Source organism: Rhinoderma darwinii, chromosome 1 (genome assembly GCF_050947455.1).
Source record: "Rhinoderma darwinii isolate aRhiDar2 chromosome 1, aRhiDar2.hap1, whole genome shotgun sequence".
In the NCBI taxonomy this organism is placed as follows: Eukaryota; Metazoa; Chordata; class Amphibia; order Anura; family Rhinodermatidae; genus Rhinoderma; species Rhinoderma darwinii.
The window spans coordinates 501,316,653-501,339,706 of NC_134687.1; the positions used below are offsets into that span (position 1 = coordinate 501,316,653).

The 23,054-nt window shown below is 42.3% G+C and overlaps 1 protein-coding gene across 7 annotated transcripts in view; it reads left to right on the forward strand.

Annotated features, from left to right (window-relative positions):
* The window catches only part of C1H5orf63 (chromosome 1 C5orf63 homolog), a 233,268-nt gene that overhangs the window by 176,021 nt on the left and 34,193 nt on the right, over window positions 1–23,054 (forward strand). For 6 of the 7 annotated variants that reach the window (XM_075835947.1, XM_075835928.1, XM_075835937.1 and 3 more), the window contains one exon: window positions 4,434–4,740. The exons of the other annotated variant lie outside the window; for it this stretch is intronic. In XM_075835947.1, coding sequence (XP_075692062.1) covers window positions 4,434–4,610 — 177 coding nt within the window. In that variant the 3' untranslated portion in view covers window positions 4,611–4,740. Of the gene's footprint in view, window positions 1–4,433; window positions 4,741–23,054 lie in introns of those variants that run through there. 7 annotated transcript variants of the gene reach the window in all.

A 23,054-nucleotide genomic window follows, 5' to 3' on the forward strand; every position in this document is an offset into this window, starting at 1 on the left:
TGGGTAAATATATAAGCAAGCTGTTGTAAAATATTCATTGAAGTGTTCACAAAAAGCCAAGCTTTGGTGAATCTGATTATATTGTTTGCCTAGATCTCTGTCGTTTCGTTGTACTGTGTATATATAGTGCATTGTATATATTTTCATTTGTTTATTTACTGTGTCAAAAGAAGAAATGCCTGATCTGACAGAGATGTTGTAGAAGCCCATCCTGGTACAGATCTTGATGTCTCAGTTTTATCATTGTCAACAATATGTCACTCATATCTTTGTTCAGAAATGACCTTAGTGGGAGGTACAAATGGTTCAAATCAGTCAGATGAGGAGAGACCATACACAAGTTATCTGCAGGAAGCAGGGCCACAGAGAGAATATGGCGTGCCAGCAGGATAGTCGAAGTTCAGTTTAGCAAGGCTCTAAATGAAATGTAAAATATATTTCAAATAAAAAACAAATTCATAAGTTAAACCTGCACCAATAGGTAAAAGAAAGTGGCCTAACACAGATCCTTGTGATACCCTACTGCTGACTTCAGCCCATTTTGAATGTGTACTATTTAAAACAACACTTTACCTTCTGTTCCTTAGGCGAAGTTCACACTACCGTAAGTATACGTCAGAGGAAGAGAGGATCGAAACATTAAACGTTAAGCAACCGTTCCGTTAGAATTACCATTGATTTTAACTGTAATTCTTTTGTTTTAGTTGCTTTCCGTTTGTCTCCGTTCACCAGGTTTCTGTTTTTTTGAACGGAAACAAAAGTGCAGTCTTCAGAATTTTTGTTTTCGTTCAAAAAACGGAAACATAGCGAACAGAGACAAACGGAAAGCAACTGAAACAAAAGAATTACCATTGAAATCAATTGTAATTCTAACCGAACCATTGCTTTCCGTTTAATGTTTCGATCCCTCTTCCTCTGATGGAGGAGAGGTAAACATATATTAACGGTAGTGTGAACTTACCCTTAACCGGTTCTTTACCCACCAACGCACGTATATATCCCCCAGCCCCTGAATCTGTAGCTTCAATACAAGACTATTGTGTGTTAATTGCATTTGCAAAATCCACAAAAAAATCACATCAGCCACATAACCAACATCCAGATTTGCACTTACCTCCTCATAGCAACCGAGCATGTTAGTTAGGCACAACCTGTTTTTAGGAATCTATTCTAATTTTCAGTTATTCGATTATTCACCTCTATATACTTTTGCAGCCCATCTCTTAGAACACCTTCAAGTATTTTACATACAACAGATGTCAAACTTACTGGATGGTAGTTACCTGGTTCCACCTTTTTACCCTTCTTAGATATTGGTACAACATCAACCAGTCTCCAACTTCATCAATATTTAATTGACACAGCTGAAGTCACTACCTATAAATCGACAGTGACGTCAGAGGCTCCTCTAGTCCCGGAGTCCCTGGCCATAGGGCTTCTGATAGATTTGTAGTTAAAAGCCCCTGACATCACTGTCCATATATGACGTCCATATGTGACATCAGGGTTTCTCCAGAAGCCGAATCCCCAGCCAGAACGCTTCCAATGCTCTGGCCGGGGGACTCCTAGTTGAAAGTCCCTGACATCTCTGTCAATACTATTGACAGTGACGTCCGGTGTTTCCCCAGGCACAGTGATTAAAGTAGCACTCTGCCAGGGGAACTCGGGCAGCATCGCAACCTTCCGTTAGAGGTATATGCCTGGACTCCTCCCAAAGTATACCTCTGACAGAACGAAAAAAGTGCCATGTGACTCAGGCCTAATAACCTGGGTATTGGTAAGGTAAATATTACCTACAACATGGTGGTTACTGCATACTGCAGTGTGAAAAAGCTTTATGGCTTTCATTAAACATCTAGTGTAGATTGCCGTGAACAGTGGCTTTACAACAAGAGTGCAAGGTTTTTATAATCCAGTGGTTTTAATGTTTTGCAATTTTCCCCGCCTGGGACCCCTCATCTACGAGCCAGCGCAGAGAGCCACTAACAAGAAATATCCCTGGCAGACTCAAGCTGTCTATATACTACATTGCATCGATGGCCATTTATCTGAATGGCTGATGGGAACTTCCCCTAGCGAAATCAGCTGTTTACCAATAGTTTCTGGAGAAGCTGTCAGATTGAAGAGGTTGTTTGTCTATGGGACAACCCCTTTAAATTTTGCATGCTTATGTACGTTACTCAGAAGTGTTTTTTTTTTCTTTTCATTGCATTGTTTTTATTTTTTAACATTTGTCTAATACATTGCAATTATAACAATGAAGTACTTTTTATATTTATTATATGAATGTATACATTTGCACATCACTTCAGCTAAAATTAAATAAAAATCTCAATAAATGTGCTTTGAATTATTTTGTAACTTTAGGATTCACTATGGGCAAAGTATTTATTTTTGACATGAGGAAGTATCAGCAGTTGTATGTGATGAGAGGGGACACCTCCATGAACATCATTTTGACAATGTGCTTTATACACCAGCAGTGTTTCTATTAAAATGGAGGAACTAAAAACACACCAAAGACATGATGCATGTTTTAAGAAACAGCATGGTCGTAAGGCAGGTGTCACACGGCTGTAATATAGGTTTGCATTTTAGGGTCTGTGTCACATAACCTATGGTGTTCTGAGATCTGTTTAGTAGAGCCTGTAGGGTCTGGCCATACTATGGCTGTTTAAAACTAGGCCAAAACTTGGAGTGGAGAATAAAACGCCAATGAATGAACATCTCGTCAACAGTAAAAATGTCCCGTATAATCCTGGCCTTATGGAACTGTTACCATGTTGTCGGGTGTTTGTAATACTTAGGCAGATTTATTAATATTGTGCTTTATTTGAGACAAGATAAGGCTTCGTTCACATCTGCATCAGGGTTCCGTTCTGATGTTCTGTCGGAGCTTCCCGTCAGGACGGAACCCTGACTGACACAAACGGAAACCATAGGTTTCTGTAATGTCAGGGTAGGGAGACAGACAGGTGAGCCCTAATCTACCCGCCACTCAGTCCCTGCCTACTTGCAACGATACGCCCTAGGCGACGGGGTACAACTGGGCGACGGTCCCTACACTCAATAGGTGCACGACAGACAAACAGACAAGGGTACAAAGAAGCCAGGGAAATGGGGAAGTTGCCCACGGGAACAACAAGCGAAGTGAACGAGCCGAGTCAAACCAGGAGATGAGCGAGGTACAAGAACGCAGAGCAGAAGAGTGGTCAGTAAAGCCAAGGTCAATAACAATCAGAGGGTCAGTAGTTCAAGAAGCTGCAGCAGGGCCAGGAAACCAGCAGAGAAGAATCACAAGCAAAGGAGGAACAGGAAAGGCAGGTATAAATAGACAGAGGGCGGGAGCGAGCTCCGTCTGGCCAGGCTGTGATAGGCTCTCCCACTCCAGCCTGCCATCCTGGGTGGTGGAAGATGGAGTCAGTCTCACAGACATAGAAGCAGGTGCAGACTGATTACCTATGGGCGTCGACACAGAAATTGTGTCTGGCAGATCCTTTACAGTTTCCGTTTGCATCACCGTTGATTTCAATGGTGACAGATCCGGTGCAAATGGTTTCTGTTTGTGCAAGGGTTCCATAGTTTTGACTGAATCCATAGCGCAGTCGACTACAGTATTCATTCCGTCAAAATGACGCAACCCTTGCGCAACGGAGACAAACGGAAACCATTTGTACTGGATCCATCACCATTGAAATCAATGGTGATGCATACGGAAAACTATGGTTTCCGTTTGTCTCAGTTAGGGTTCCATTCTGACCAGGAAGCTCCGAGGGAACGTCCGAATGGAACCCTGACGCATATGTCAATGAAGCCTGAGCTACGCAGGCTGAAACTCGGCCATATCAAAATGCGCACGCAGAATTATAATTTTGGTGAAACTCGCTGGACATGTTAGACTATTTTTCCTCTATATGTCACCTCCTAGGCCGAATATTTTATAACATTTTAGAAAAAATTACACAGGCTGTTAATATATTTAGCAAATAACTCCTAACCACGCCCCTTTTCCTAGACACGTTTAAAAACGTTTGTGAGAGGCATAAAAAGTGACTAAAACGCATAATAAATTGGCACAATTTTTTCTTAGTAAAACTCCTCTATTATGTTGTATTGAGCAAAGGACATAATAGAAGTTCTTGATTCCTAACATAAGAAATCAGACGTTAAAAAGTTAGTGATACCTTCTACCAAAGTGAAATAAATTTGAGTTCAAATTTGTATAAAATTTTTGCTGGTTTAGCGTCAAAACGCGTAGGCTGGAATAAAGAATAAACCTTACGTTTTATGCAAGGGTCTGTGCTTGATGTCAGCAGCGCTGTCACATATACTCCATTTTTGCTTTTCCTGCTCTCAATAAGAAAACTCATCTATTAAATTTTAGTTTATTTATGGAGTTTGAGGATAATGCTATTATTTTATCTCTGTTTTAGTTTGTTTTCGAACAAGTGGATATCACACTTCCAGAGAACACAGCCTGGTATGACCGCTATAAACATGACATTCCTGTATTTCACCTTAACGGACAGTTCCTGATGATGCACAGAGTAAACATTAAGAAATTGGAGAGATACCTTAGTAAGTTGGAGCAGGAAGATGCAGTTAAATGACTCTTGGAATTAAGTTTCTACGTAGCATGTTGAAAGATAACTTCACTTCTCATCTGTGTTCATGTTTGGTTTTAAGGGGACCGATATACTCTGCACTGTATGTAATAATAAAATATACTATTCCCAAAGACTTTCAATGGAATGATTTGTACTGTATATGAAAAAATAAACTAAAAATAGAAAACAATTGTATCTATGTTCAGCTTGATCATAGTAAACCCAGAAAATCGCTAACCTGTCTAGATAAAAGCTGGTAGTGCTATTGTTTTTGATTTGTTTTATGGTTTTAGATATCTAGAGTCTAGATTGCAATGTGCATGAGACTGTAAATTCTTCAGATATGATCAAATACCAGTAAAACCTCGTTCACACTTGCATATTCTGGATATGTATTCTTACAACCTAGGTTCTGAATACAGAGCCAGTGTTATTCTACGGAGAAATTCACTTAACCAGATTTCTATACAATCGTTTTCAACACACATTCTGCACTTTTCATGCACCACTGAATGCAATTTTCTGTTGTTTACTCCCTCAAACAGATAAAAGGAATTCATAATACATAGCTGTATCAGTAGGACCTATACTGTATACTGAAGCGCAACACGGGAGTCTATACTGATGATGGGGGGAAAAAACCAAGCACAGAATACGTGCATAAATTGACCTGCGGTGCAGCTTACAAACCCACAGCATGTCAATTTATGCTGCGGATTTGTTGCAGAATTTCTGCATTGAGTTCAATGGGGAAGTAAAATTCTGCAACAAATGCCATTGTTTGTGGCATTTTCTGCGATTTGTGCTGCATATTTTTTAGAAAATTTTGCAGGCTAAAAAGAAAAATACTCCGCTCTCGTGGAGCTGCCATAGCAACACTTTCCTGCTATTCCGGCTGATCTGTGTCTAGGCGGCCCCCTGTGATCACCTTTCATCACATGTGACCCCTGCAGCCAATCACAGGCTGCAGTGGTCACATGTGATGAAAGGTAATCAAAGGGGGCTGCCTGGACACAGATCAGCCGAAAGAGGAGGGAAGCATTGCTATAAAAACGCCAGGAGAGGTGACTTTTTTTTTCCTTCTGGCGGTCGTTTTTTGCAGTGGTCATTCTGGCTGAATGTACGCAGCAAGTTAAAGCACCATTTGGTGCCAATATTCGTTCCCTGCGTGTTCTGGGTCGGAACTGCTGTGGACTTTTCTGAAGAGTATCCAACCTATGTGAACATAGTCTTAGGATGTATTCAGACGTTGCGGTTGAGGGGCAGGAAAACAGCATTAAAAAAACGCATCTAAAAACAGCTTGCGTTTTGATGCAGTTTTAAAGGAACAGTGTCACGAAAAAAAAAAATTTAACATCAGTTTGATTTTAGTCTTTTATTAAAAACTTTTAGATTTATTTGTGTGTTTGTGTTTTACTTTTTTTTATTTTTACACTTTTTCTTCCCTATGGGGGCTGCCATTTTTTACTCCATTTCTGTATGTGTCGATTAACGACACATACAGACATGGAATACGGCAGCTTACAGTCCCATAGTGAATGCGAACGGGGCCCGTTCCATCCACTATGGTGTACGCCGTCTGTGTGGGAACGGCGCATGCGCCGCTCCCACACAGTCCAAGTTGAACTGAGCGCCGTCCGGCGCCATTTTCCTGTAGACCGGAAGTCGCGGCCGGACAGTAAGATTACTACTTCCGGTCGCAGCTTCCGGACTTGTGCACTTGCGGCAGCAGATGGAGCGGACGGACCGGAGGGAGCGGCGGCGGCAGGAGCAGGTAAGTGATTTCTATGTATGTTCGTGTTTCAGTGTGTGTTTACTAGTGTATGTAAACCTACTACACTGTGCGTTAGCTCAAAAAATGGCGACACACAGTGTAGGAGGTTTGACCGTTCAATCCCCTCGTTCCTCCCGGCATTAGCCAGGATAAAGGAGGGGGGGATTCTGAGAGCTCACTAGAGCGAGGGATTTTTTTCCAATTTCGCAGCATAAAGCAATGTGGTTGCTTTACCACATGCAATGCTGCAATTTTGGGAATTACTCCATCTAGTGACCAGTGCTGGGAAATATTATAAATTAGAATCTAATTTATAATATTTCCTGACTCGTGAAAAAAATAAAAAAAATTAGAACAATGTTTAATCACCTACACACTAATTGTTTAACTAAAAAAAAAAAAAAATTTTTTGCTAACACATTCCCTTTAACCACACCTCAACTGCAAGGTCTGCATATACCCTTAGGCTGAATGCACACGTTGCGTATTACGTGCGTATTTTCATGCGGAAAATCCGCAGCCTATCACAGTACCAGCAAATAAGTGAGATTTCTTGAAATCTCATCTACACGGTGCAGATTTTTTCTGCGCGGAAATTTACCTGCAGTTCATATGTTATAATTCACAGCATGTCAATTTATCCTGCGTTTCCACTTGCGAATTGTATCTGACTAGTTTTAAAGAAAAATTTACCAAAATACGCAGCATAAAACCAGACCTATTTCCACATTAAAATGTAAATACTGCACCTAAAAACGCATAAAAAAATGCACCATTATGTTTGTTTTTAGCTGTGGAATTACGTGCGTACCTGCAGTTTTGGTGCGGATTTTCCGCATCAAACTACACAACGTGTGCATAGAGCCTCAGGCCTCCTTCACACACAGAATTTTTTCTGGAAATTTGAATTGCATTAAAACCTTAGCGTTATTAAAAAGGAATTATCTGTTTTTGAAGTCCTATATAGAAGCCTATGGGAAGAAAACCTGAAAAAATGCCATGCTGCGTTTGGAAAAAAAATCACCACTAACCACTAAATTACCTCAAAGACGCCACAAACCAAAAGGCAATTGTCTGTAGTGCATTTTATATTTTACTATAGACTTCAATGTAACATCTAGCCACACTAACAAATTCTGCTAAAAATGGCACGAAAAACGCAGCAAAACGCTGTGTATGAATCCAGCCTTAGGCTGGGTTCACACTACCTATTTTCAGACGTAAACGAGGCGTATTCTGCCTCGTTTTACGTCGGCAAACATCTGCCCATTCATTTGAATGGGTTTGCCGACGTACTGTGCAGACGACCTGTCATTTACGCGTCGTCGTTTGACAGCTGTCAAACGACAACGCGTAAATTGACTGCCTCGGCAAAGAAGAGCAGGACACTTCTTTGCAACGTAATTTGAGCCGTTCTTCATTGAAGTCAATGAAGAGCAGCTCAAGATTTACGAGCGTCAGACGCCTCGCATAATACGAGGAGCAGCATTTACGTCCGAAACGACGCAGCTGTTTTCTCCTGAAAACAGTCTGTCTTTTCAGACGTAAAAGCCTCTCATCGTGTGCACATACCCTTAGGGTATTTTCTTTTAGTGCAGCCACATTCATTATGACCAGCCATTCCTGGCCACACACAGCTGCTACCCAAAGATGTAGACTTGCTGCTACTCAAAAACAAGTGATTGAAATCAGCAAAATTAGCTGAATGAAACCCCAAACGTCAACCTCCTTTACAACAATTTACTATGAAGGGGATGTCTCACGACAAAGATCTGTGGCATATCCACCGGATATGCCATAAATGTCTGGGACCCACAACTATCTCAAGAACTTGCCACTGCATCAAGGCGATGAAGGTGGTCAGGTTCCCGAAACAGTCAAGCTTGCCGAATAACGCTATTTCAGTAATTTCCATAGAGGTGAAAGGGAGTTACGGAAACAGCATAGCACAGCGAGCGAAGCTGTTTTCTCGACTCCCAAGTTCTAGAACGCGACTAACTTTGCCGCTTGGATATAGCGATCAGCAGCCGCCACACCAGGCAGGGATGTGATCCAGGGACCCCCATTTTTTTGTGGATTTGCCATAAATGTCTGTTGCAAGACAACCTTTTTAAGAACTTCTTCACATGTTGTGGCCAAATTGTGGTTTATTTCCACAATCATGGCAAAAACGCTGTGGTTTTTGCCAAGCCACTGCATAACAGCAGCATTTTGCGGAGGTATTCTGAAATTAAACCAGAGTTTGAATAAGCCCCCAATATGTCTTTAAGACTCCATTTGCCGCCATATGTAGGTGATAATCTGCCCTAGTAGCAATGCTTTTAGGGGAAAATACCACAACCTCCTTGAAGGCCAATGGAGGTACAATAGGGCCCATATATGTCCCCTATTATAGCTTTGTACAACCCAAAATGCAACAAAAATGCATGTCAGTCTTACTAAATTTGGGCCACTGATGTAACGATTATTTTTAAAGGGGTTATCCAGATTTTTTCAAAATTGGCAGCAGGGCACGGGATGGAATTACATAGTAAACTAACAAGTTCCATTCCAGCGCTGAGGTCCCATTTGCTGCCACTCTGGTCCAAGAACATTCTGCAACGGTCACGTGCCGCTCATGAAAGCATCACCACTGAGGCTGGCGATTGGCTCGTGATAATGGCACGTGACCGCTGCAGCATCTTGTGGGACTGGAGGAGCGATGAACAGGACCTCAGTGCTGGAGCAGCAGGCACTTCAGGGGTGGGTATCTTTAAGTTGACTTTGGAATTCAATACCCTGCCCTCCTGCCAGTTTAGAAAAATCCCAGATAACACCTTTATTGTTCTCACCAATGTTACGATTGTTAGTGATGGAAATCTGTTTTATCTGAACATATATCATTTATGCTTCAAAATTTTATTTACGAAAAATCAATGTGAGGAAATGCATATGCAAGAAACTTCCCACAATACAGATAATTTTCCATGGGAGAAATTGTTTGTATTCTGAAAAATAACTTTTCATATGACTCTTTGCCGAAAAGTTTCAAATGCCAAAAGTTTACATTTATGGCCAGTTTAAAGGAACGATCCAAGTAAAGCTGATACCAATTGCAGAGCCTAAGGGGGCGATATATGACACTTAGGTCTTCTTCTTTTTTTACCAGGAATGGTGTAACTTAAAATTTGAACAGTCACGTAGCTATACGCAAAATGCCAATTTGACAAGTGCGAAAAGCAGTGTTTTTATGGAGGGTAAATAGATGAAGCAGTTCATAGACTTGAGAAAAGTGTGAGAGTTCTATTGTCCTCTAATTGAGGTCTGGTCTGTGTTTGTGATGCCCCCACTATGTCTGTGAAAAGCATTCATTAAATGATGTCAAATGATTTAATCCATGCGACACATTCATTCCTGTTTGTAGCGTGGCAAAGGTTGACATGAGTACTGCCTGACTCTACTGAGACATGAAATGTCTTTTAAGCCTAAGGGTATGTGCACACGACAATGCCAAATACGTCTGAGAATGTGTCAGGAGAAAACAGCTCCAGAATTTCAGACGTTTTTACAAGTGCAGACGTTTTTTCGCGGCATCTTTTACGGATGTAATTGGAGCTGGTTTTCATTGGAGTCAATGAAAAACGGCTCCAATTACGTCCCAAGAAGTGTCCTGCACTTCTTTGATGCGGGTGTCTTTTTACGCGCCGTCTTTTGACAGCGACGCGTAAAATGACAGCTCGTTTGCACAGAACATCGTAAGACCCATTGCAAGCAATGTGCAGATGTTTGCCGACGTATTGGAGCCATCTTTTCAGGCATAATTCGAGGCGTAAAATGCCTCCATTATGTCTGAAAAGAGGTTGTGTGCACATACCCTTAGTCCTTTCTTGTCTGTGATGTTAGTTTTGATTTTTTGTCTTTTATTGTGTTTAAGATTGTTTTTTTACTTGTGCGCAACCACAGACCTTAGTCGGGTTAATAAATGAAAAGCAGCAACCATATATCCATTACCAAAGTGAGATGATAATGAAATGGACTCTTAAAGAAAAAATAGAAAATATATTAAGGGCTTATTCACACAGTGTGACCAAGTCGTGGTTTATTACCGCAAAATCATGACAAAATGCTGCAGTTTTAGTGGCAATAAACCACGATTTGACCGCACCGTCTGTTTAATCCCTTATACAATCATATCACACCTGAAGAAAGTAAAAAGAAGCCATAAACATGACAGAGAACACTAATAGGCCAGTGTTATATACTAATATACAGTGTTGTTGTTTCAAGTTCATTCAACTGGTTATTTAGAGTGAAAATTGAGGAAACTTCATTGGTGATTGTGAATGAAATGAGTTCTATATTCACATCCCAGCACATTGTAAAGCCATTGTATAGATTAAGTCCTCTATCACTTATGTAAAATATGATATAATTTTTTCAGCGAAGTCATTAGTATTTTGATCACATTTCTTCCCAAAAGTGTCAATAAAATCTTGTCTTGATGCAATGCGCAAATCCTAATGTGATAGGTACACAGTGGAGGGACGTCCTGCCCGCTGGAGGACAGCCAGCCTTCTATAAAAGAACCTTGTGCTTTCCCAGTGGTGACCTTCAGTTCTTTGTTCTTACTTGTCGTTAAGATGAAGTAGTTCTATTCAATGTTTAAATGTTGTTATTTTTTTAATTTAACTCTAATCTTAATCTATACACATAATATAAGAGCTTTACAACCATTATCACTAAAAGGTACTATACGCTTATTGTACATTTACTATAGCTTTTATATTGTGAGATCTTTTGTATATGACACTTCAGTCCATAAGCTTGAGCTTTAGCTCATCGGCTGTTAGAATGAAAAGAGTTGTATAACTGGTACACTTTAAAAAGGCTCTGTCACCAGATTATCAAATCCCTATCTCCTATTGCATGTGATCGGCGCTGCAATGTCGATAACAGTAAAGTTTTTGTTTGTTTTTTAAAAACGATCATTTTTGGCCAAGTTATGAGCAATTTTATATTTATGCAAATGAGCCTTTCTAATGGACAACTGGGCGTGTTTTCTCTTATTTCCAACTGGGGGTGTATTGTGTTTTAAGCAACTGGGCGTTTTTACTTATTTCACTGCACAATCACACTGTGCTGTGGATCATGCTGGGCTGGAACAATGAGAAGTGCAGGACACTGATTAGTCACTGATTGGTCAGCCTCATACACTCCTCTGTACAACACCCAGTTGGTAAAAAGTAAAAACACGCCCAGTTGTCCATTGAGAGTCATTAGCATAAATCTAAACTAGCTCATAACTTGCTAAAAAATGATCGTTTTTCAAAATAAAAACCACTGCTGTTATCTACATTACTGCGCCAATCAGATTATGTAGGAGATAGGGCACTTATAATCTGGTGACCGAGCCTCTTTAAGCTATGGCTCACGGAGACACAGGGTCACTCACGAGTCGTAGGAAAATCACGGCATTATTGTGACTCGCAAGCATGCTCAATGTCCCCCTTTAATGAAAAAAAGCTGCAGATGACCTGCAATTATTACAGGAATTCCAACATGGTTGTGTGACTTAAAGAGGCTCTGTCACCAGATTATAAATGGCCTGTCTCCTACATAATCTGATCGGCGCTGTAATGTAGATAACCGCAGTGGTTTTTATTTTGAAAAACAATCATTTTTGAGCAAGTTATGAGCTAGTTTAGATTTATGCTAATTAGTTTCTTAATAGACAACTAGGCGTGGTTTTACTTTTTACCAACTGGGTGTTGTACAGAGGAGTGTATGAGGCTGACCAATCAGTGACTAATCAGTGTCCTGCACTTCTCATTGTTCCAGCCCAACAAGATCCACAGCCCAGTGTGATTGTGAAGTGAAAGAAGCTTGGCTGGAACAATGAGAAGTGTAGGACACTGATTAGTCACTGATTTGTCAGCCTCATACACTCCCCTGTACAACACCCTGTTGGTAAAAACACGCCCAGTTGTCCATTGAGAAACTAATTAGCATAAATCTAAACTAGCTCATAACTTGCTAAAAAATGATAGTTTTTCAAAGTAAAAACCACTGCTGTTATCTACATTACAGCGCCGATCAGATTATGTAGGAGACAGGCCACTTATAATCTGGTGACAGAGCCTCTTTAACTTCATGTAGGGAAACGTTTAAAGTTGTTCATAAATCATGGTAATCCCACATCTTTACCGTGTCCCTGCGGTGCCCTAGCCTAAAGTATACCAGTTATTCAACACTTTACACTTGAGAACTAAAGCTCAATCTTCTGGCTGAAGATCATGTAAAAAATATTACAATGCAACATTGCAGACCATGGAATCATAATATTGCAGAAGATTGAGACATTGCTTTTATGGGATAATCACAAGGGTCAGGAAATTGTACAACTGAAACCCATAATAAAATTTGTGATGTGATCTGTGAAATGGGACAACTGTATGTTATTTACCTTTTACTTTTCAGTTGTTAGGTGCACAAAGTCGGGGTACATTTGCACACTGCAGCATTGATGTGGCAGAAAGTAACACCATTACCGCACCGCAAATTCAGCATGTATTTCATGTAGTTTTGTTGCATTTACATTCGCGGTATTGACCTATTTCTATTCAAACCTGTCCAGAATTACACCAAAATTGCTACAAGAAACCCTGCACCATTACCGCTATGTGTGAATGTACCCTCATACTCCAGCTGAGCATCCTTTATAGGTGACAATTTTACATCAACCTGCATCAGTTGTTCTATAGGGAGAACTCACTGCTTTCCTGCTCTATTAAGAAAGATTTTTACTCAAAAAGATCTGAGACAACCAAAATTTCAGGGAAAATGGTCTTTGAGAAGAGGGCCAATACACACAGGATATAGGGGATTTGAAAATCTGTCACCGGGAAATCTAATCTAGATCAGGGGGGTCTTCTCAAAGAGGTGGTCTTTTGCAGAAGTTGTACTATTATAGGGAATTGTTCTATATGCAGTTCCTTAATATACCAAGATAGATTCATGTCTCATGTTACTTTAAGAGATTTTTACTAAATGGAGTTTCAATAATCCGCATCTTATGTCATTTTTTTCACCAAATGGAACCCTCTTTTATGTTTTCCAATTCTCAAATTACATACTCCCTAACCTAGAGATGAAAGGGGAACAATTTACTGTAACTTGACACATGGATGCGGATGGCCAATCTTTACATTGATGATCTTTAATTGCCCTAATGGTTAATCAATACATTTATTTTTACCATTTCCCATACACAAGATCACAATAACTATTTTACATTGTGCAAAAAGGGATAAGGTGGTCCGTTAACCTAGGTAAATTCAATGAATAAGGCGTGGGATCCATGCACGGAGGCGTATGACGCAAGACGTGTTCCAGAGATACGAGAATGACAGGAGACTGCTGCACTAATATCCACACGGTATGTACAAAGAGTGGTGGAATCTCCTGCCTATGTCGCATCTGTTCAACACATCTTGCTCCAAACTTTAGTTAATGCCTGATCTGTAATGAGAAACTGCCGTGGAAATTTTTATGTTTGCTGAATAAATGTACATTTTTATATCATACATACCGTGTGGATATCAGTGCTGGAATCTTCTGTCTTTCTTGTATATTACACTGTTACATTTTGCAAACTATACTTATTGTAATAAAAGTTTATCAAGCAAAAGGTCTCTTCAGCTAGAAGAATGGTAAGAACAATTCTTTAATCATAAGTGTATATGAAATGTAATATTACTTTGGCAGATTAGGCAATCAAAAAGAGTACAAGAACAAACAATGGCGTGAATGGGAAATGGTATATTTCGTAACTTCTTCTTCATAGGCAAAGTTTAGGCTCTTGTCAACAGCAGCCTAGATTCCACTGCCAGATTCATAGTGCAGTAGATGTGAAAGTGGTTTCCCATTGTCCTCAGGAATTTATCATTAACTTTTGCTATTAATAAACAATTCAATAAAAAGAATATATCTAGCGATTAAAAGAAAGTTTGGTTACAATACTGTAAATAATCTTCAGAAAACAGTAACTGGTAAATTGCTTGTAAAAAAAAAAAAGTTAATATGTACTTGCTCTTAAACAGGGTGTTATGTGTTCGCATATTTAGAGTAGGAACACACTAGGCGTAAACACTGCGGATTTTCCGCAATGGATTTAATTTCAAATCACTGAAAAAGACCATACTCATACAAGGGCAGGTACAAACACCACTTCCCAGCAGGATGCACACAAACACACAATGCTACATAGCATTGTGGTTTGTCTGCATCCTGTTGGGAACTTGTGTTTGTATCGGCCCTTGTATAAGTAAGTATGGCCTTTTTCAGTGATTTTAAATGAATATAGTTATTTTCTCTGTGAACGGATTTCATTGCGGAAAATCTGCAGCATATCACAGTAGTAGCAGTGTGGGTAAGATTTGAACAATCTCCCCACACAGCGTAAAAAATCAACCGAAAAACCTGACCTGCGGTACAGTGTTTTAAGCTGCAGCATTTAAATTTATTCTATGAAATCGCTGCTCTTCTGTTGCAGGTAAAACCCACAACAAAGAGCTATGTGTTGCAAATTTTGCAGCAGAAACGCTGCGATTCCCCCGCAGAAATCGCAAGTGAGAAGAAAAAGCTATTTTTTATTTCAAATTAAAAAAAGTTTATACTCCCCTCAGGCCGTAGTCCTAGCAACGTGATCCTCTATTCTGACGGTAGTCTGGCCTCCTGGGATGCAGCGGTCACTTGGACTACAGCGTCATCCCAGGAGGCCGGGCTACACTCAGAACAGAGGGATGCATTGCCATAACAATTTGGTGTGGTTTTTCAGGCGGAATACCCTGCGGTTTTCAGGGTGTTTACGCTGTGTAGTTTACACAGCGTATCCGCCTAGTGTGTTCCTACCCTTAAGACGAGATCATAAACATGATTTGCTTGGAGGAGCATGTCACCTTTGAACACAGCAGTACCTTCATTATTGGGGGACCCAGCAGTCAGACCCACATTGATCACATATTGTTGGCATATCCTAGTAGGTAAGTTGGACATTTTTAATCACTAATAGTAGGGCTGGGCGATTATGACCTAAATCAAAATCACAATTAATTCAACATGTAACCACGTTTACGATTAATGAACAATTGTTTAGGCCACACACCCTTTGCATGCAACGACCCGTATTTGCATGCTACGCCAATTAATTAATATTTATCCCCTGATCCTGCTCTATACTACCGTATATAATATTATTATTATTATAATATATTATAATACTATCCCCATAGTTCTTCCCCACACAGTATGCCCCTATAGCTGTCCACACAGTATAAAGCCCCCATAGATGCCTCCACACAGTAGAATGCCCCCATAATTGTCCTCCACACAGTATAATGCCCCATAACTGCCCTCCACACAGTATAATGCTGCCCATAACTGCCCTCCATGCAGTATATTGCTCCCCATAACTGCCCTCCACACAGTATAATGCCCCGTAACTGCCCCCACAGCATATTGCCCCATTGCTGCCTCTACACAGTATAATGCCCCCGTAACTGACTTCCACGCAGTTTAATGCCCCTATAGCTGCCCTCACACAGTAAAATGCCCCCACACAGAATAATGACCCCATAACCGCCCTCCATACAGTATAAATTTCCCCATATCTGCCCCTCACTATATAATGCCCCATAGCTGCCCCCATGCTGTATAATGCCCCCATAGCTGCCGCCACATCCCCAATAGTGCCTGATTAAAAATAATAATATACATACTGACCTAACCCCGTTCCAATAACGAGTGGAGGAGATCCCTCTGCTCCTCTGATCTGTGACGTCACTGCCTCGTGTCCAGCGATACATAGTGAATGGTAGAGCAGGGACCTTTACGGCCCACTGCTCTACCATTGGATTCAACAGTATCTGCGTCCTGAAGATGCACATATAGTTTAAACTGGGAAAAATAATTGATATAACCGAAATTTGCAAAATAACGTCGATTAGTTGCGCTGAATTTCGGTTTTCGTTTTTTTTTTAAAATTAATTGCTCAGCCCTAACTAATAGTAATAATGTTTTTCAAAGTTGGTTAATTTTGTAATTTGTATGCATTGGAGCAATAAAAATAATTGCGCAAGTGGAAATAGCCTTTACATTGACCGCTTTTGAGGTTCTCTAGTGTAGTATTAATGAGATATGATAATATTCTTCTCAGGTTCTTCTGAGTTCTAAAAGAAAAATCATAATCCTTAACTGTATGTATTTTTATGCCTGACAGTGTAGAAAAGCCACATGTTTCAATTAAGTTGGAACGTGATTATTTGATGTATCTGTTTTATTGTTCATTTTTTCATAGTTAATCACTGGAGAATGTGCTAATCTTTGAGATACAAAAAGAAAAAAAAAACATCTTGGCATGGGAAAGTAGAAGCGTAAGACTATGATCAATACAGAAGGAAAATTATACTTCCATTTGATCCATATTTAACTGCATTGCTGCCAATTGGCTAACAGATAGAGTTGATGCAATACATAACTTATATAAATAGAGAAAGCTAAAAATAAACAGTATTTGGACATTACTCTATGTTTGGATTTATTGTTGCATTGTTCTCTATAATGATTATGAGGCATATTACTTTGTGGAATGAATGGATAAGGAATCCTAACTCATTTATTCTGTACATGTTGGCTCCTTTTTATCATTTTATTTTTTAGGAGATATTCCTGGAAAGAGGTATACATTTTATAGCGTTAATTAACCATTCAGGTTAAAACCGAGCAAAAAAAAATATATATAACATTATAATTCTATTTTATTGATGCAATTTCTGTGCACTTTTTATCGAGTGCAGTTTCTATCTTGCCAGATGATAAACCAGGGCTGTCAACGCCACAGTAAATTTAGACATTGTAGTGGTAAAACGGCCAAGGTGCCATCATTTTTGGAGAAAATTTATGTGATGTAGTTGCGTAAATTGTGAAACCGCATTTTTTTTTTGGCTCTGTAAAATCTGAGAGCATTATATACATGTTTTACATTTCAGTTCTACCCTTATTCTCTGTCATAAATGTATCTTTGTCCTTACTGCTGTTGGGTCTAGTAGCAGGTGTAGATAGACGCTTAAAGAGCATCTGCCTCTGCTCCTCCTTACACACACAGAGGAAACAAGAGCGAGGCAGCAAGAGAAGAGGAGAAAACTCTGCCCACAGTCATTTGACAACTTTTGACATGTCAGAAGTTTTGATCGATGGGGGTCCACGTGCTGAGACCACCATTGATCACTACATTGAAGGGGCAGAAGCGCTCAGCGGAGCGTTGTGCCCTTTGGGTGTAATGGTATAACTTTGGCTCTTCTCAGAAAGACTGACTTAGCTGAAGACGGGCTCAAAGACTTCTATGGGCCTGTCTTCAGCTAACCCCTCCTCTCCGAGAAGACCTGACACGAGTCGACCTTATACCATTACAGCCGAAGGGGCACAGCACTCGACTGAGCTCTTATGCCCCTTCATTTCAGTTCTCAGTGGAGGTCTCAACAACCCTACCAATCAAAACTTCAGACATGTCACTATGACATGAAGTTTTGTCAAATGACAGTTACTCTTTAAGGGGACCTGTTACCATACTGCCTTCTTTGAAATATAGGCATGGATATGCACAGATCCTGCAGGCAGGGCTGGCCTTAGGGGCGCCACTGGGCTCTGCCACTGCTCCTCCTTACACACACGGAGGAAACAAGAGCGAGGAAACAAGAGAAGTGGAGAAAACTCCGCCCACAGTCTGTCCTGCAAGAATCTTGTGAGCCTGTCCACAAGGAGAGATGGTAAGTGCCTTTGTGTGTATATGTGTGTGTGTGTGTGTTTGTGCCTGTGTGTCTATATATGTGTCTGCATGTGTTTATATGTCTCTGTGTTAGTGTGTATACAGTTAGGTCCAGAATTATTTGGACACCAAACCATATTGAATATACAGTTATATAATCAATATGGGCTTAAAGTGCATGTAGCATCCATGGCCACGGGCCGTCAAGTTTACTCCCCTCCCGACGCCTGCAGTCATGGATCCATGAGTGCTGGTCCCCATCACCTTCCTAGGAGACGGCCAGCGTTGACTTCTGATCCGGTCTGCTGTGTCCCGTAGGGTGCGCGCGCTCTTGCCCGGCCTTAAAGGGCCAGCGCGCGCACAGAGGAAATCGTCATCATCAACTGCCATGATTTCCCGGTCTATAAGAGGGCCCCAGGCCTTCTGATCCTTGCATGATGGTTGCTAGTTTTCCCTAGTCTGCCTTGCAAATGGTCCCTTAGTGTTTCCCGTTCCAATTGTTACCCGTGCCCTGTTACCTGTTCCTGTATCCTGTGCTGTTCTTGTTCCTGTGCCTATTAGTGTCAGAGTCACGTCCTGTGTCATCTGCCACGTCCAGAGGAATTCGCCATGTCTGGAGCAACCTGCGGCATCTGTGTCATCCGCCACGTCCTGTGTCTTCTGACACGTCCAGAGGAATTCGCCACGTCTGACGCAACCTGCGGCACCTGTGACATCCGCCACGTTTGGCGATACCTGCTGCAACCATCTCCGTCAGTGCCAGAGCTGCGGCCACTGTCTGGACTATCCAGGTACCCTTGTGCGGGACTTTGTATTCTGGGGTTCCTGTTGTTTGGCCAGCTGCCTCCCTGCTACGGCGGTGCGGCCTAGTAGGTCCACTAACCCGCTACGTGACAGTACGCTCAGGCCATGGACCCCGCTGGTCAACCGGAGACCTTGACGACACAAGCCATGCTGGCCGAGATGGAGGATCTCCAGTCGGTGAAAGCCATAGCCCATCGGCTGCTTGTTCCAACCACAGTCGTCACCGCACCTATTCCTGATGTTCCTCCTTCTACACTTCCTGTCTGTACCGGTACCGATCCCCTGTGCTTCCTGCTGCTACCTCCACGCTAGGACGGAGACCCGAGGACCTGCAGGGGATTTTTGAATCCGTGCCTGATCCACTTCAGACTACATGCCAGGTCCTTCTCTTCGGATGACGTCAGGATCGCCTTCATCATGCTGACTCTACACTAGGGAGACAACTCCATGGGCGAGTATGCCTTCCAGTTCCGTACCCTGGCTGCTGAATTAACTTGGAACAATGAGGCTTTGGTGGCCACATTCTGGTAGGGTCTGTCTTCTGTGATTAAAGACGAGCTGGCCGCTCGCGATCTGCCATCTACCCTGGACGATCTCATTCTACTTGCCAACCGGGTTGACATGAGGATCCAGGAGCGTTCCCTAGAGGTTCTCCGGGAGAGAGAACTTCCTAGGCTGGATTCTACTTTCCAGCAATCCTTACTATCGTCCTCAGTCGTCCCACCAGGGGATCCTACGCAGATGAACCGAGTCAAATTGTCTACACAGGAGAGACAACACAGATGCACTTCTGGACTTTGTCGGTATTGCAGCCTCAGAGGCCATATTGTGCGTTTGTTTCCCCAGAGGCCAGAGAGACCCCAGTGCCTAGGATTGGTTGGAGAGACAAACCTAGGTGGAACAGTACCAAATAAAGCATTCTGTTCGAAGTTGACTATTCCTGTGACCATAGTATCCGGCGAGAGGACGCATCGGCTTTCTGCCTATCTAGACTCAGGGTCCGCGGCAAACTTCATCCAAAAGGAGCTAGTGGATCATCTCCAGTTGCCCACAGTTCCCCTGGAGACACCCTTGGCTGTTGCCTTGGTGAATGGACTGCCTCTGCCCGATCCAATTTTATCGAAGACCAAGCCGTTGGAGCTCCAAGCTGGAGCCCTTCATTCTGAACTAATTTATTTTCTTGTTTTGCCCAAGGCCATCAATCCTGTTCTGCTGGGCCTGCTTTGGCTTCGACTGCATGCCCCAGTCTTGGACCGGAGTTCTGGAGAGTTTCTCCAATGGGGCTCCAAGTGCCTCGGTCGTTGTCTGTCGCAGATCCATCCTGTCCAGCCTCCTCTGCCTCAGTCATTGCCCCCCCCCATCTTGCTCAGTTTGCAGATGTCTTAAAGGGAATGTGTTGCCAGCAAAACATGTTTTTTTGTTTTTTTTAATTAAACAGTTAGTATATAGGTGATTTAACATTGTTCTAATTTATTTAATTTTTTTCACGAGTCAGGAAATATTATAAATTGGTTTCAATTTATAATATTTCCCAGCACTGGTCACTAGATGGAGCCATTCCCAAAATTGCAGCATTGCATGTGGTAAAGCAACCACATTGCTTTATGCTGCAAAATTGGGTAAAAATCCCTCGCTCTAGTGAGCTCTCAGAATCCCCCCTCCTTTATCCTGGCTAGTGCCGGGATAAACGAGGGGTTTGAACGGTCTAACCTCCTACACTGTGTGTCGCCATTTTTTGAGCTAACACACAGTGTAGAAGGTTAACATACAGTAGTAAACACACTGAAACACGAACATACATAGAAATAACTTACCTGCTCCAGTCGCCGCCGCTCCCTCCGGTCCATCCGCTCCGTCTGCTGCCGCTGCTCCATGTGCACAAGTCCGGAAGCCGCGACCGGAAGTAGTAATCTTACTGTCCGGCCGCGACTTCCGGTCCACAGGAAAATGGCGCGGACGGCGCGCATTTCAAATTGAACTGTGTGGGAGCGGCGCATGCGCCGTTCCCACACAGCGGCGTACACGAAAGTGGATGGAACGGGCCCCGTTCGCAGTCCCTATGGGACTGGAGCTGCCGTATTCCATGTCTGTATGTGTCGTTAATCGACACATACAGAAATGGAAAAAAAAATGGCAGCCCCCATAGGGAAGAAAAAGTGTAAAAATAAAAAAAAGTAACACACAAACACACAAATTAATCCAAACGTTTTTAATAAAGCACTAACATCTTTAACATATTAAAAAAATTTTTTGGGTGACACTGTTCCTTTAAGCAAGAGGGAGGCTGAGATGCTGCCTCCACATCGGACTTATGACTGCCCCATGGAACTGGTTCCTAATGCCTCTCTCCCCCGTGGCCGAGTATATCCTCTCTCTTTGCCAGAATCTCTATACATGTCGGCCTATATCAAGGAAAATTTGGAGAGTGGTTTCAAACTAAAGTCTTCCTCCCCTGCCGGGGCTGGGTTCTTCTTCGTTAAAAAGAAAGACGGATCCCTTCGACCCTGCTTTGACTACCATGTTCTCAACCAGATCACGGTCAAGAACAAATACCCGTTGCCACTTATATCTGAACTGTTTGTTCAGTTCACCTCGAAATTCTGGAGTGCCCTCTGTAAACTCCTAGACGTGAAGTTGGACTTTTTTTCATCCTATCATCCCCAGTCTAATGGCCACGTCCAGAGGATTAACCAAATCATGGAGAATTATCTTCGCCACTTCATCTCCATGCAGCATGGTGATTGGGTACAGCTTCCATGGGTCGAGTTCTCGTACAACAACCACACAAGTGAGTCTACCACCTCCACACCATTCTACGTTGTCTATGGCCAACATCCACGAATTCCTCCTCCTGTTCCGGCTATATCCCTGGTACCCGCAGCTGACTCTGCATTTGGAGATTTTCTACAGGTCTGGCAGCAAACCCAGTCCTCCATTCTGCAGGCAGTCGATCGCATGAAGCGAAAAGCAGATGCTAAGAGAAGATAGCCACCTCTGTGTCTTCCAGGTACCAAAGTCTGGCTATCCTCAAGGAATATTCGGCTGAGGGTGCCGTCATACAAGTTTGCTCCCAGGTTCCTGTCTCTTACAAGCTTCGGCTGCCTCCTACCCTCAGGATCGCCAGCTCCTTTCATGTGTCCCTCCTGAAGCTTGTGGTCCTAAACCGCGACACAAAAACGCCTATCCCTGCAGTTGCTCCCAGCGGTTCTTCCGATGTATTCGAGGTCAAGGAGATCCTGGACGTCAAAAAAGTAGGAGGAAGAACGTTTTATTTGGTGGATTGGAAGGTGTTTGGACCACAGCAGAAGTCCTGGGAGCCAGAAGAAAACCTCAATGCTCCTGCCCTCATTAAAAAGTTCCTCCCTCGCTCTGGTCCCAAGAAGAGGGGGCGTAAGAGGGGGGATACTGTAGAGTCCACTTCCGCGAACCATCGTGATTACTCACCCCCTGACGGCCGCAGCCATGGATCTGTGAGCGCTGGCCCGCATCTCCTCCCCAGGAGACCCCAGCGCTCACTTCGGCTCCGTTCTGCTGTGTCCCGTTCAAAAGTTTGGGGTCACCCAGACAATTTTGTGTTTTCCATGAAAACTCACACTTATATTTATCAAATGAGTTGCGAAATGACTAGAAAATATAGTCAAGACATTGACAAGGTTAGAAATAATGATTTTTATTTGAAATAATAATTTTCTCCTTCAAACTTTTGCTTTCGTCAAAGAATGCTCCATTTGCAGCAATTACAGCATTGCAGACCTTTGGCATTCTAGCTGTTAATTTGCTGAGGTAATCGGGAGAAATTTCACCCCATGCTTCCAGAAGGCCCTCCCACAAGTTGGATTGGCTTAATGGGCACTTCTTGCGTACCATACGGTCAAGCTGCTCCCACAACAGCGCTATGGGGTTGAGATCTTGTGACTGCGCTGGCCACTCCATTACAGATAGAATACCAGCTGCCTGCTTCTTCCCTAAATAGTTCTTGCATAATTTGGAGGTGTGCTTTGGGTCATTGTCCTGTTGTAGGATGAAATTGGCTCCAATCAAGCGCTGTCCACAGGGTATGGCATGGCGT